This window comes from Saimiri boliviensis, chromosome X (assembly GCF_048565385.1).
Source record: "Saimiri boliviensis isolate mSaiBol1 chromosome X, mSaiBol1.pri, whole genome shotgun sequence".
In the NCBI taxonomy this organism is placed as follows: Eukaryota; Metazoa; Chordata; class Mammalia; order Primates; family Cebidae; genus Saimiri; species Saimiri boliviensis.
Window position 1 is genome coordinate 83,887,335 of NC_133470.1, and position 12,995 is coordinate 83,900,329.

The 12,995-nt window shown below is 43.2% G+C and overlaps 1 protein-coding gene across 2 annotated transcripts in view; it reads left to right on the forward strand.

Moving 5' to 3' along the window:
- The first annotated feature begins 12,351 nt into the window (after positions 1 to 12,351).
- Positions 12,352 to 12,995, forward strand: part of GAB3 (GRB2 associated binding protein 3) — a 71,248-nt gene continuing 70,604 nt past the window's right edge. For both annotated transcript variants that reach the window (XM_039464169.2, XM_039464170.2), the window contains exon 1: positions 12,352 to 12,987. In XM_039464169.2, the coding sequence (XP_039320103.1) occupies positions 12,916 to 12,987 (72 nt within the window). In that variant the 5' untranslated portion in view covers positions 12,352 to 12,915. The remainder of the gene's footprint in view (positions 12,988 to 12,995) is intronic.

A 12,995-nucleotide genomic window follows, 5' to 3' on the forward strand; every position in this document is an offset into this window, starting at 1 on the left:
ATGGCCAGAGGCTATAATCTTTTGGAAGCTTCTTCACTAACATGCCTGATGCCTATACTAGTGTGGCTGGAAGGCCAGGTTCCACTGGAACTGCAGCACCTACTACTCAGAGCCTCTCTTTATGGCATGGCAGCCTTAGACTACCTGGACTCTATACTTGGTGGCTCAGAGCCTCCAAAGCAAGTGTTAGAGCAAATAAGGCAAAAAGCTGCATCACCTTTTATGACTCAGCTTAGGAAGTCTCATCGTGACATTTTTGTTGCAGTCTACAGTTGAAGCAGCCACAAGCCTGCTCAGGTTTAATGGGAGGGAACATTAATCCCACATCTCAAAGGGAGGTGTGTCAAGGAATTTTGGAGTTCTGGTTTAAAACTGCCACATTCACCAAGACCTAACTAACTAACTGCAGTGCAGGCTAAACCGATGAATTAAATGAGGCTGTGATAGGAATTTCCTTCCCTGCATTTTTCAAGTATTTGATGAGGGAACTAATTTCAGAAATTGCTCCTAAGTATGTGGTATTATTTGTTTTGATTTATACTTTGTGAGAAGAGGAAACTCTAGGAGTTTCCACTTGGGCCTTTCTGCCATGATGGCCTCATCCCACAGGTCAGGAAATCATTGTGATGATCTCGTTTTGTTTTGAGACAGGTTCTCACTCTGTCACTCAGGCTGGAGTGCATTGGTGTGATCACATCTTACTGCAGCCTCGACCTCCTGGGTTCAAGTAATCCTTCCAAGTCAGCCTCCCAAGCAGCTGAGACTACAGGCATACACCATCATGCCCAACAAATTTTTGTATTTCTTGTAGACATACTGTCTCACTGTGTTGCTCAGGCTGATCTCGAGCTCCTAGGTTCAAGCTATCCACCTGCCTTGACCTCCCAAAGTGCTGGAATTACAGGCGTGAACCACCATGCCTGGCCCAATATGGGGATTTTGCTGACTTTTTTTTCTTTTTTTTTTTTTTTTTTTTTTTTTTTTTTGATGGACACTTAGATTTTCTTTATTTTTTGCTATTATAAATTATGCTGAAGTATATGTCTGTGTATATGTGTATGTGTGTATGTTAGTGTGTGTATTCATTCTTTTTTTTTTTTTTTATTGCATTTTAGGTTTTGGGGTACATGTGATGAACATGCAAGATTGTTGCATAGGTACACACATGGCAGTGTGCTTTGCTGCCTTCCGTCCCCTCACCTGTATCTGTCATTTCTCCCCATGCTATCTCTTCCCACCTCCCCACCCCCCGCCCCTCCCCCATTTCCCCCCAACAGACCCCAGTGTGTAGTGCTCCCCTCCCTGTGTCCATGTGTTCTCGTTGTTCAACACCCGCCTATGAGCGAGAATATACGGTGTTTGATTTTCTGCTCTTGTGTCAGTTTGCTGAGAATGATGGTTTCCAGGTTCATCCATGTCCCTATAAAGGACGTGAACTCATCGTTTTTGATGGCTGCATAATATTCCATGGTGTATATGTACCACATTTTCCCTATCCAGTCTATCATCATTGGGCATTTGGGTTGGTTCCAGGTCTTTGCTATTGTAAACAGTGCTGCAATGAACATTCGTGTGCACGTGTCCTTGTAGTAGAATGATTTATAATCCTTTGGATATATACCCAGTAATGGGATTGCTGGGTCAAATGGGATTTCTATTTTTAGGTCCTTGAGGAATCGCCACACTGTCTTCCACAATGGTTGAATTAATTTACATTCCCACCAACAGTGTAAAAGTGTTCCTATTTCTCCACATCCTCTCCAGCATCTGTTGTTTCCCGATTTTTTAATGATCGCCATTCTAACTGGTGTGAGATGGTATCTCAATGTGGTTTTGATTTGCATTTCTCTGATGACCAGTGATGATGAGCATTTTTTCATATGTTTGTTGGCCTCCTGTATGTCTTCTTTTGTAAAGTATCTGTTCATATCCTTTGCCCATTTTTGAATGGGCTTGTTTGTTTTTTTCTTGTAGATCTGCTTTAGTTCTTTGTAAATTCTGGATATCAGCCCCTTGTCAGATGGGTAGACTGCAAAAATTTTTTCCCATTCTGTTGGTTGCCGATTCACTCTACTGACTGTTTCTTTTGCCGTGCAGAAGCTGTGGAGTTTGATTAGGTCCCATTTGTCTATTTTGGCTTTTGTTGCCATTGCTTTTGGCGTTTTGGTCATGAAGTCCTTGCCTACACCTATGTCCTGGATGGTTTTGCCTAGATTTTCTTCTAAGGTTTTTATGGTATTAGGTCTGATGTTTAAGTCTTTAATCCATCTGGAGTTAATTTTGGTGTAAGGTGTCAGGAAGGGGTCCTGTTTCTGCTTTCTGCACATGGCTAGCCAGTTTTCCCAACACCATTTATTAAACAGGGAGTCCTTTCCCCATTGCTTGTTTTTGTCAGGTTTGTCGAAGATCAGATGGTTGTGGGTATGTTGTATTTCCTGTGAGGCCTCTGTTCTGTTCCATTGGTCTATATCTCTGTTTTGGTACCAGTACCATGCTGTTTTGATTACTGTAGCCTTGTAGTATAGTTTGAAGTCCGGTAGTGTGATGCCTCCCGCTTTGTTCTTTTTGCTTAGAATTGACTTGGCTATGCGGGCTCTCTTTTGGTTCCATATGAAGTTTAAGGTGTTTTTTTCCAGTTCTGTGAAGAAGGTCATTGGTAGCTTGATGGGAATAGCGTTGAATCTGTAAATTACTTTGGGCAGTATGGCCATTTTCACGATGTTGATTCTTCCTAACCATGAACATGGAATGTTTCTCCATCTGTTTGTATCCTCTCTTATTTCGTTGAGCAATGGCTTGTAGTTCTCCTTGAAGAGGTCCTTTACGTTCCTTGTTAGTTGTATTCCTAGGTACTTTATTCTCTTTGTAGCAATTGTGAATGGCAGTTCGTTCTTGATTTGGCTCTCTTGAAGTCTATTACTGGTGTATAGGAATGCTTGTGATTTTTGCACGTTGATTTTATATCCTGAGACTTTGCTGAAGTTGTTTATCAGTTTCAGGAGATTTTGGGCTGAGATGATGGGGTCTTCCAGATATACAATCATGTCATCTGCAAATAGAGACAATTTGATTTCCTCCTTTCCAATTTGGATACCCTTTATTTCTTTTTCTTGCCTGATTGCTCTGGCTAGAACTTCCAGTACTATATTGAATAGGAGTGGTGAGAGAGGGCATCCTTGTCTAGTGCCAGATTTCAAAGGGAATGCTTCCAGTTTTTGCCCATTCAGTATGATATTGGCTGTTGGTTTGTCGTAAATAGCTTTTATTGTTTTGAGATACGTTCCGTCAATACCTAGTTTATTGAGGGTTTTTAGCATAAAGGGTTGTTGAATTTTGTCAAAAGCCTTCTCTGCATCAATCGAGATAATCATGTGGTTTTTGTCTTTGGTTCTGTTTATGTGGTGAATTACGTTTATGGACTTGCGTATGTTGAACCAGCCTTGCATCCCCGGGATGAATCCTACTTGATCATGGTGGATGAGCTTTTTGATATGCTGTTGCAATCGGTTTGCCAGTATTTTATTGAAGATTTTTGCATCTATGTTCATCATGGATATTGGCCTGAAATTTTCTTTTCTTGTTGAGTCTCTGCCGGGTTTTGGTATCAGGATGATGTTTGTCTCGTAAAATGATTTGGGAAGAATTCCCTCTTTTTGCATTGTCTGGAATAGTTTCAGAAGGAATGGTATCAGCTCCTCCTTGTATGTCTGGTAGAATTCAGCTGTGAACCCATCTGGACCTGGGCTTTTTTTGGGTGGTAGGCTCTTTATTGCTGCCTCGACTTCAGACCATGTTATTGGTCTATTCAGGGTTTCGGCTTCTTCCAGGTTTAGGCTTGGGAGGTTGCAGGTGTCCAGGAATTTATCCATTTCTTCCAGGTTTACTAGTTTATGTGCATAGAGTTGTTTGTAATAATCTCTGATGATGGTTTGGATTTCTGTGGAATCTGTGGTGATATCCCCTTTATCGTTTTTTATTGCATCAATTTGGTTATTCTCTCTTTTCTTTTTTATTAATCTGGCTAGTGGTCTGTCTATTTTGTTGATCTTTTCAAAAAACCAGCTCCTGGATTTATTGATTTTTTGAAGAGTTTTTTGTGTCTCTATTTCCTTCAGTTCTGCTCTGATCTTAGTTATTTCCTGTCTTCTGCTAGGTTTTGAGTTTTTTTGATCTTGCTCCTCTAGCTCTTTCAATTTTGATGATAGGGTGTCAATTTTAGATCTCTCCTTTCTTCTCATGTGGGCACTCATTGCTATATATTTTCCTCTAGAGACTGCTTTAAATGTGTCCCAGAGATTCTGGTATGTTGTGTCTTCGTTCTCATTGGTTTCGAAGAACATCTTTATTTCTGCCTTCATTTCATTGTTTATCCAGTCAACATTCAAGAGCAAGTTGTTCAGTTTCCATGAAGCTGTGCGGTTCTGAGTTAGTTTCTGCATTCTGAGTTCTAACTCGATTGCACTGTGGTCTGAGAGACTGTTTGTTATGATTTCTGTTCTTTTGCATTTTCTGAGGAGTGATTTATTGCCAATTATGTGGTCAATTTTAGAGTAGGTGTGATGTGGTGCTGAGAAGAATGTATATTCTGTGCATTTGGGGTGGAGAGTTCTGTAAATGTCTATTAGGTTTGCTCGTTCCAGGTCTGTGTTCAGGTCCTGGATATCCTTGTTGATTTTCTGTCTGGTTGATCTGTCTAATATTGACAATGGGGTGTTAAAGTCTCCCACTATTATTGTGTGGGAGTCTAAGTCTCTTTGTAAGTCATTAAGAACTTGCCTTATGTATCTGGGTGCTCCTGTATTGGGTGCATATATATTTAGGATCGTTAGCTCTTCTTGTTGCAGTGATCCTTTTACCATTATGTAATGTCCTTCTTTGTCTCTTTTGATCTTTGTTGCTTTAAAGTCTATTTTATCAGAGATGAGAATTGCAACTCCTGCCTTTTTTTGCTCTCCATTTGCTTGGTAGATCTTCCTCCATCCCTTTATTTTGAGCCTTTGTGTATCCTTGCATGTAAGATGGGTTTCCTGGATACAGCACACTGATGGGTTTTGGCTTTTTATCCAGTTTGCCAGTCTGTGTCTTTTGATTGGGGCATTTAGTCCATTGACATTTAGGGATAGTATTGTTATGTGTGAATTTGATGCTGTCATTTTGATGCTACCTGGCTGTTTTGTTGGTTAGTTGATGCAGATTCTTGATTGTGTTGCTGCTTTTTTACCATTTGGTGTGTTTTTGGAGTGGCTGGTACTGGTTGTTCCTTTATATGTGTAGAGCCTCTTTCAGGAGTTCTTGTAGAGCAGGTTTGGTGGTGATGAAATCTCTGAGTGCTTGCTTGTTCACAAAGGATTTTATTTTTCCTTCACTTATGAAGCTGAGTTTGGCTGGATAGGAGATTCTGGGTTGAAAGTTCTTTTCTTTAAGGATGTTGAATATTGGCCCCCAATCTCTTCTGGCTTGTAGGGTTTCTGCTGAGAGATCTGCTGTGAGTCTAATGGGCTTCCCTTTGTGGGTAACCCGACCTTTCTCTCTGGCTGCCCTTAGCATTTTCTCTTTCATTTCAACCCTGGTGAATCTGACGATTATGTGCCTTGGGGTTGCTCTTCTTGAGGAATATCTCTGTGGTGTTCTCTGTATTTCCTGGATTTGAATATTGGTCTGCCTTGCTAGGTTGGGGAAGTTTTCCTGGATAATATCCTGAAGAGTATTTTCCAGCTTGGATTCATTCTCTTCATCACATTCAGGTACACCTATCAGACGTAGATTAGGTCTTTTCACATAGTCCCACATTTCTTGAAGATTTTGTTCATTCCTTTTTGCGCTTTTTTCTCTGTTCTTGCCTTCTCTTTTTATTTCATTGAGTTGGTCTTCGACCTCTGATATCCTTTCTTCTGCTTGGTCAATTCGGCTGTTGAAGCTTGTGCATGCTTCACGAAGTTCTCGTGTTGCGTTTTTCAGCTCCATCAATTCACTTATTCTCCTCTCTATGCTGTCCATTCTCGTCAGCAGTTCGTCCAATCTCTTTTCAAGGTTCCTATTTTCTTTGCGATGGGTTAGAACATGTTCTTTTAGCTCATTGTAGTTTCTTACTACCCATCTTCTGAAGTCTGATTCTGTCATTTCATCACCCTCCTTCTCCATCCGGTCTGGTTCCCTTGCTGGTGAGGAGTTGTGATCACTTTTAGGAGGAGAGGTGTTCTGGTTTCGGGAGTTTTCATCCTTTTTACGCTGGTTTCTACCCATTTTTGTGGGTTTATCCACCTGTTGTCTGTCTCTGTCCCAGGGAGTTGGAGCTTTATGAGTTTCCGTTGCACTACTGCCTTTTTTGATTTTTTTTTTTTTTTCAGGTCGGACCCGCCCAGCTAGCAGCACGCTTGGCCTCTGCCTGCCCGCAGGGGCTTTGCTGAGCTGCTGTGGGCTCCGCCCAGCTGCCCTGAGCTCTTCCCTGTAGTCCTTTTTATATGGGCGTAGTTAGAACTGTCTGGGCAATGGTGGCCCCGCCTCTGTTATGGCGGACTCTCTCTGTTGTGGCAGGTTGCCTCGGCAACGGCGGGTTGCCTCGGCAACGGCAGCCTGCCTCGGTAGCGGTGGAGAGTCTCAGTAATGGCGGAAGCCCCTCCCCCACGGAGCCGGACCGTCCCGGTTCAGCTGTGCTTGGTTTGAAGGGCTCAACCCAGAGGGTTTCCAATTACTGTTTTTGTTTTCGTTGTTGTTGGGGGTGGAAGGCTGGGACCAACCGAGCCTGATCACCTGGCTCCCTGACTCAGAGTCTTTTCTTTTAAGTTGAACGACCCCGCGTTCCGGTCGCTTGTTGAAAAGGCGCCGGGATCTCCCGTGCTGCGACTCACGGAGTCGGCTCGAACCGCGGCGCCGGCTCCTGGCGGATTTTTTGCCTAGGAATCTCCTGGCCTGGCTCGCTATTTCAGATGAATGGGCTATTCTGCCGTCTCAAGGCTCTGCTCGCCAGCTAAGAGGGCTCCCAGACCAGTGGCTTTTGTACGGAGAACCGCAGCAACAGGGAGTGGTCACAGCAGCCGCGCGGGCGGAATCAGCCCCGCGGGGGCCAAAACAGCCGCACCGGCTGGGACTGCGACGCTGGCGACCCCTCTGCCTGGGTATCTCCTGGTCTGTGGGCAATAAGAGTTCGTCTGGAAATGCGGCGTCCACTCACCCTCTGCACTTTCACTGGGAGCTGAAGTCCTGAGCTGTTCTTAGGCGGCCATCTTGAAAGTCCCTCCCATTCTTTACCCCCTTTTTTTTCTTTTTTAGATGGAGTCTTGCTCTGTCACGCAGGTTGGAATGCAGTGGCTCAATCTTGGCTCACTGCAACCTCTGCCTCCCAGGTTCAAGTGATTCTCCTGCCTCAGCCTCCCGAGTAGCTGGGATTACAGGCACGCACCACCAAGCCAGGCTGATTTTTGTATTTTTAGTAGAAACGGGTTTTCGCCATGTTGGCCAGGCTGGTCTCAAACTCCTGAACTCAGGTGATCTACCCGCCTCAGCCTACCAAAGTGCTGGGATTAGAGGTGTGAGCCACTGCACCCGGCCAGCTGACTTTCTTTTTTTTTTTTTCTTCCATTTAGATGAGTAGGTAGTGGTGGTTTTAATCTGTACTTCTCTAATAGCTAATGATGCTGAACCTCTTTCTATGGCCTTATTTGCTGTCTGTATATCCTCTTCAGTAAAACGGCTCTTCATATCTTTTGTTTATCATCTAATTGGATTATTTTTTTTTTTACTGTTTATTTTTGGGAGGTTTTTATGTATTCTTGATATGAGTCATTTGTTAGATACATTTGTAAATATTTTCTCCTAGTCTGTAGCTTGTCTTTTAATACTTTTTTTTTCTTTTTCTTTTTTTTTTTTTTTTTTTTTTGAGACAGAGCTTCACTCTTGTTGCCCAGGCTGGAGTGTGATGGCGTGATCTTGGCTCACTGCAACCTCCGTCTCCTGGGTTCAAGTGATTCTCCTGCCTCAGCCTACTGAGTAGCTGGGATTGCAGGGGCCCACAACCATGCCCAGCTAATTTTTGTAATTTTAGTAGAGACGAGGTTTTACCATGTTGGCCAGGCTGGTCTCGAACTCCTAACCTCAGGTGATTTGCCCACCTCAGCCTCCCAAAGTGCTGGGATTACATGTGTGAGCCACTGCACCTGGCTGTGTTTTTGTACTTTTTAACAAGGTATTTTGTAGAGCACAAGTTTTAATTTTGATGAAGTCCAATGTATCATTCCCCCCAACTGGCGCCTTTTTTTTTGGCAAGGTCTTGCTCTGTCACCCAGGCTGGAGTGCAGTAGCGGATTCACTGCTGCCTGGACTCTTGGGCCAAAGCTATGTTCCTGCATCAGTCTCCTGAGTAGCTGGGACTACAGGTGTGTACCACCACACCAGACTAATTTTTTTTTTTTTTAATTTGGTCTAGAGACGCCGTCTCCCTTTGTTGCTCAGGCTGGTCTCAGACTCCTGGGCTCAAATGATATTCCTGTTTTGGCCTCCCAAAGTGCTGAGATTCCAGGCATAAGCCACTGCACCTGGCCTCAATTTTTTCTTTTATGGATTGTATTTTTGGTGCCATGTCTAAGAACTCATCACCAGGTTGTAGGTCCCAAAGATTTTCTCCTATTTTATCTTCTAAAAGTTTTGCAGTTTTACATTTTATATTTAAATCTAGGATCCATTTTGAGTTTATTTTTGTATAAGTTTCGTTTGAGGTTTTTTGTTTGTTTTTGTCCTATGGGTGACCAGTTGCTACAGTTTGTTGAAAAGACTATGCTTCCTCCATTGAATTGCTTTTGCACCTTTGTCAAAAACCAATTGGACAAATTTGTGTGAACCTATCTCCAGGCTCTCTATTCCATACCATTTATCTATATGCCTATCCTTTCACCAGTACCAAAAAGTTTTGATTACTGTAGCTTTACAATAAGCCTTGAAGTCATATAAAGAGATTTATGTGTTGACCTTGTATCCTGCAACCTTGCAAAACTCACTTATTAGTTTTGGGAGTTATTTTTGCACATTCCTTGAGATTTTCTATGGAGACAATGATGTTATCTGCAAATCGAGACTTTTTTTCTTCCCAATCTTTATGCTCTTTGTTTCTTTTTCTTATCATCTTTCTGTACTGAACTAGAACTTCTAGTACTGTGCTGAATACAAGTGGTGAGAGTAGATATCCTTGCCTTGTTCCCAATTGAGGGGAAAGTGTCCAGGAAGGAGGATGTTACTTGAAGGTCTTCTGTAGATGTTCTTTAATAAGTTGAGGAAATTCCCCCGTTTTCTGAGAGTTTTTGTCACGAATTGGTGTGGGTTCCGTCAAATGCTTATTCTGCATCAACTGACATAATTATGTGATTTCTCTTCTTTTGTCTGTTAATGTACTGTATTGCATTAATTGATTTTCAAATATTGAACAAGCCTTGCATCTCTGAGACGCATGGTGTATAATTCTTTTTATGTGTTTGTGGATTCTATTTGCTAGTATTTTTCTAAGGAGTTTTGTGTCTATATTAATGAGGCATATTGCTATGTAGCCTTTTTTTTAACTTTTTCTGGATTAGGAAGTATCAGAGTAATACTGGTTTCATAGAATGAATTGAAAAGTGTTTGATTTGGACTTATGACAACAACAATTTTGTGCAATTTTATTTTTATTTTTTTATCTTGAGATGGGGGTCTTCCTATGTTGCTCAGGCTGGTCTCGAACTCCTGAGCTGAAGGGATCCTCCTGCCTCGTCCTCCAACAGAGCTGGGATTACAGGTGTGAACCACCATACCTGACCAATTTTGGGCAATTTTAAATACAATGATGGAAATGATGAAAGACTATCATTGATAATAATAAAGTCAAATTTCATATTCCAGATGAAAATTATATGGTTTTCACTCTTAGAGAAGTCCTTCATGGATGCCTGTATAGGAAAAAGACTATTCCCCTATGTATCTGAGCTTGTACCATAGCACTCTAGACCTTTATTAAATCAAGAGGTGGGTGGGAGGTGAGAGATATAGGAAGGTGCAGTCCTTTCCCTCATTATTGGCTCTCATGCCTGTCTATGGTCTAGATTTTTTTTTTCAAATTATCTTTTCATAGTGAATAAGTCAGATGCATAACCACTTTGCTTATCATGATGTCATTGAGATAGAAAGTCTTCTGTAATAGTGGACATTTATTTTCACAAGTTTGTAGTTATAAGATTTCTAGAAGTCAATGAACTGTGAAACAAAGCCTATTTTAAATAAAAAATAAACAGGGAAACCACAAAGGGAATCCAGGTGCCAAAAATCACCAACTTTTCAAATTCTCTTCTCTCCCCAGGCTGGGGTGCAAAAAAGGTAGGATGGGTTTACATGAAAGGAACAATTTGGATTTTTCTGGCAGGGAGAACAGTGTACCCTAAAAGATACAGGAATAATTACTTAAATCACACTTTTATTTAACCTATCTGGCCAGTATGGAGATGAATAGTGGGTAATTGTAGAATTAATCAAGTTGTGATTTGAACTGAAACTGCTATTCTAGATGACGCGGCTTTCCTACAGCAAATCAACACGGCCCCCTGGCACCTGGGATACAGCTATTCATTTGCCAAATGTTATTTTTTCCCATTCAGCAAAGCTTGATTGTTATGAACATCGTGCTGGTTTATTACACTGATGACATACATATTGGACCTGGTGATCAAGAGGTAGCGAATACCATAGACGATTTATTAAGATACAAGTACACCACAGGGTGGGAGAAAAGCCCCATGAAAACTCAGGAGCCTGAACCTGAGTGAAGTTTTTAGATGATCTGGACCATGTTGGTTATTCAACATATTGTTGCACCTCATACCATTTATCGCTCAGAAAGTCACAGCATTTGGTGTGGGTGTTTGAAATTTGTAGACAACATATGCTACATTTAATTGTGCCACACCAATACACTCAGCAAGTAATCTGTAGGGTTGCATGTTTTCAGGGAGAGATCCAGAGCGAGAAAAGGCTCTGTGACAGGTCCATGCCACTTGACACTTATGACCATGTAGATTCAACAAGCACAGATCTTTTGACACATTGGGAGGCCACATGGAGTCTCTGGAAAGTCCCAATAGGAGAAAGATATACAGAAAACCCCAAGAGTTTTGAAGTAAACTATGTCCTTTACCACGAAAGAAGTATTTTCCTTTTGGCCACCAGCTTTGAGCTTGCTACTGGGTTGTGGCAAAGTCTGACTGCTTGACCAAGGGGCACCAAGGAACCATGTAAGTTCAGCTGCCTCTGAGAAATTTGGTGCTACTTGGTCCTCTATTGGAAGCGGCATATTTGAGACCAGACTCAAGCAGGTCTGGAAGGTATGGGAAAGTTGTTTGAGCAGGTGGCTCACGTCTCTGTGGCCCCTGCTGCTGCATGATCACCATTTCCTGGACTCACACCCAGAGTGTCATAGTGAGTTTCTCATGATCAGGTCTATTGGTCAAGGTTTCAAAAGGAAGCAAATGGTAGACTCAAGGGGTTGAAATGAGGAAAGTATAAACAAGGGAATTTTTTTTAAGAGAGGTGTGAGCAAGGCTTAGAGAATTAGTAATGCACAGTCAGGCTCTCAGGGACTGGCCACAGTTGATATGGCCACAGGCACTGCTAAGTGATCAAGCTGCCCACAGGCAGAGACCAACAATGAACCCCTAATAACATAGCATTCCATGGGGGGACTAGCCAGCCAACTGGACTGCCATTTGAAAGGTGCACCAGTTGGTTCTAACTTGACCAGGTACTAATTTTGTACATGGATTCACTTTTTTAAAATTCACATTTCTGCTGGCACTGTCATCCATTGACTTACTGAACCCGTTATTCACACTGACATAATGTGACACAAGAAAATCACTATAAGCCAGTGTGCTCATGCTGATGGAGTCCACTAGTTTAAACATGTTAGCTCATCACCCTGAAGCACCTAGTCTGAAAGCATAGTAGGATGGTTATACTGTTGAAGGTGCTAGCAAGTGTCACATGGATGATGCACATAAAAAGCAGATGGTGGTGCTTAAGTGGGTGGGCTCTTGACACAGCTCTGGTTGCATATGGGTGATTTTCTACTTGTGTGGCTGTCGACAAGTGACATTGTCATCCTGTTTTTCGTTTTAGTGACCTGCAAAATTGAGATAATAATAAAAGCCATCTGACAGGGTGTTTGTGTGCATTCAATGAGATAACGCCTATAAAGTGGTTAGCACAATCGCTGGCATGGTGTTAGCTTGGCAGTAAGGAAGGTCACACGTGTTAGGTGCTCGTGATTGTTATTTTTGTTTAGCGTCGTCAGCACATTAGTTGCCACAATCAAGTTTAGATCCATCTTTTAAAACCTTAGAGTGAGAAGAGAGTGGAAAGCACTAACTTTTGAGTTTGGTTCGTTTGGGTTCATTCGGACAGTTAGCCCGTGTAGCCGGCAGAGCTTATCACTGAATACAAGGACATTTGCGGGAGGGACATGGAAAACACAATCAAATGGAATAGGGAAGTCAAAGAGGAGCCTTGCTTTTGTGCGTCTCTGAACTATACACATGGCAGATGCGGGTGCTACGTGGGCTTTGGCGTGGCTGATTCGGTCCTTCCGAGCGCTTTCTCGTGACCCTGCGTGAGAGTGGCAGGCGACGTGCTGCCTCGGATTCCCAGGGCACAACCGCTGGCGGCGCTGCACTTGCTCGAAGGGGCTTCCCAGGGTTAGCTGCCAGTTTTTCCCGCCGTCTTGGGTCGCCGGCGGCGTTGGTTCCCTCACTGGGGGCCATCGCGGCCGGAGGCGGGGGTCGCAGCGGCTGCTCGGGGCGGCGCTGGGCGGGCGGGCGCTGGGTCCGCCCCGCCGGCATCCTTGGCCTGACTTCCTTCTGCAGTGAGCGGCCGGCCCAGCTGGAGGAAGCGGCGGCGGCGGCCACGATGAGTGCGGGCGACGCAGTGTGCACTGGCTGGCTCGTTAAGTCGCCCCCCGAGAGGAAGCTACAGCGCTACGTGAGTAG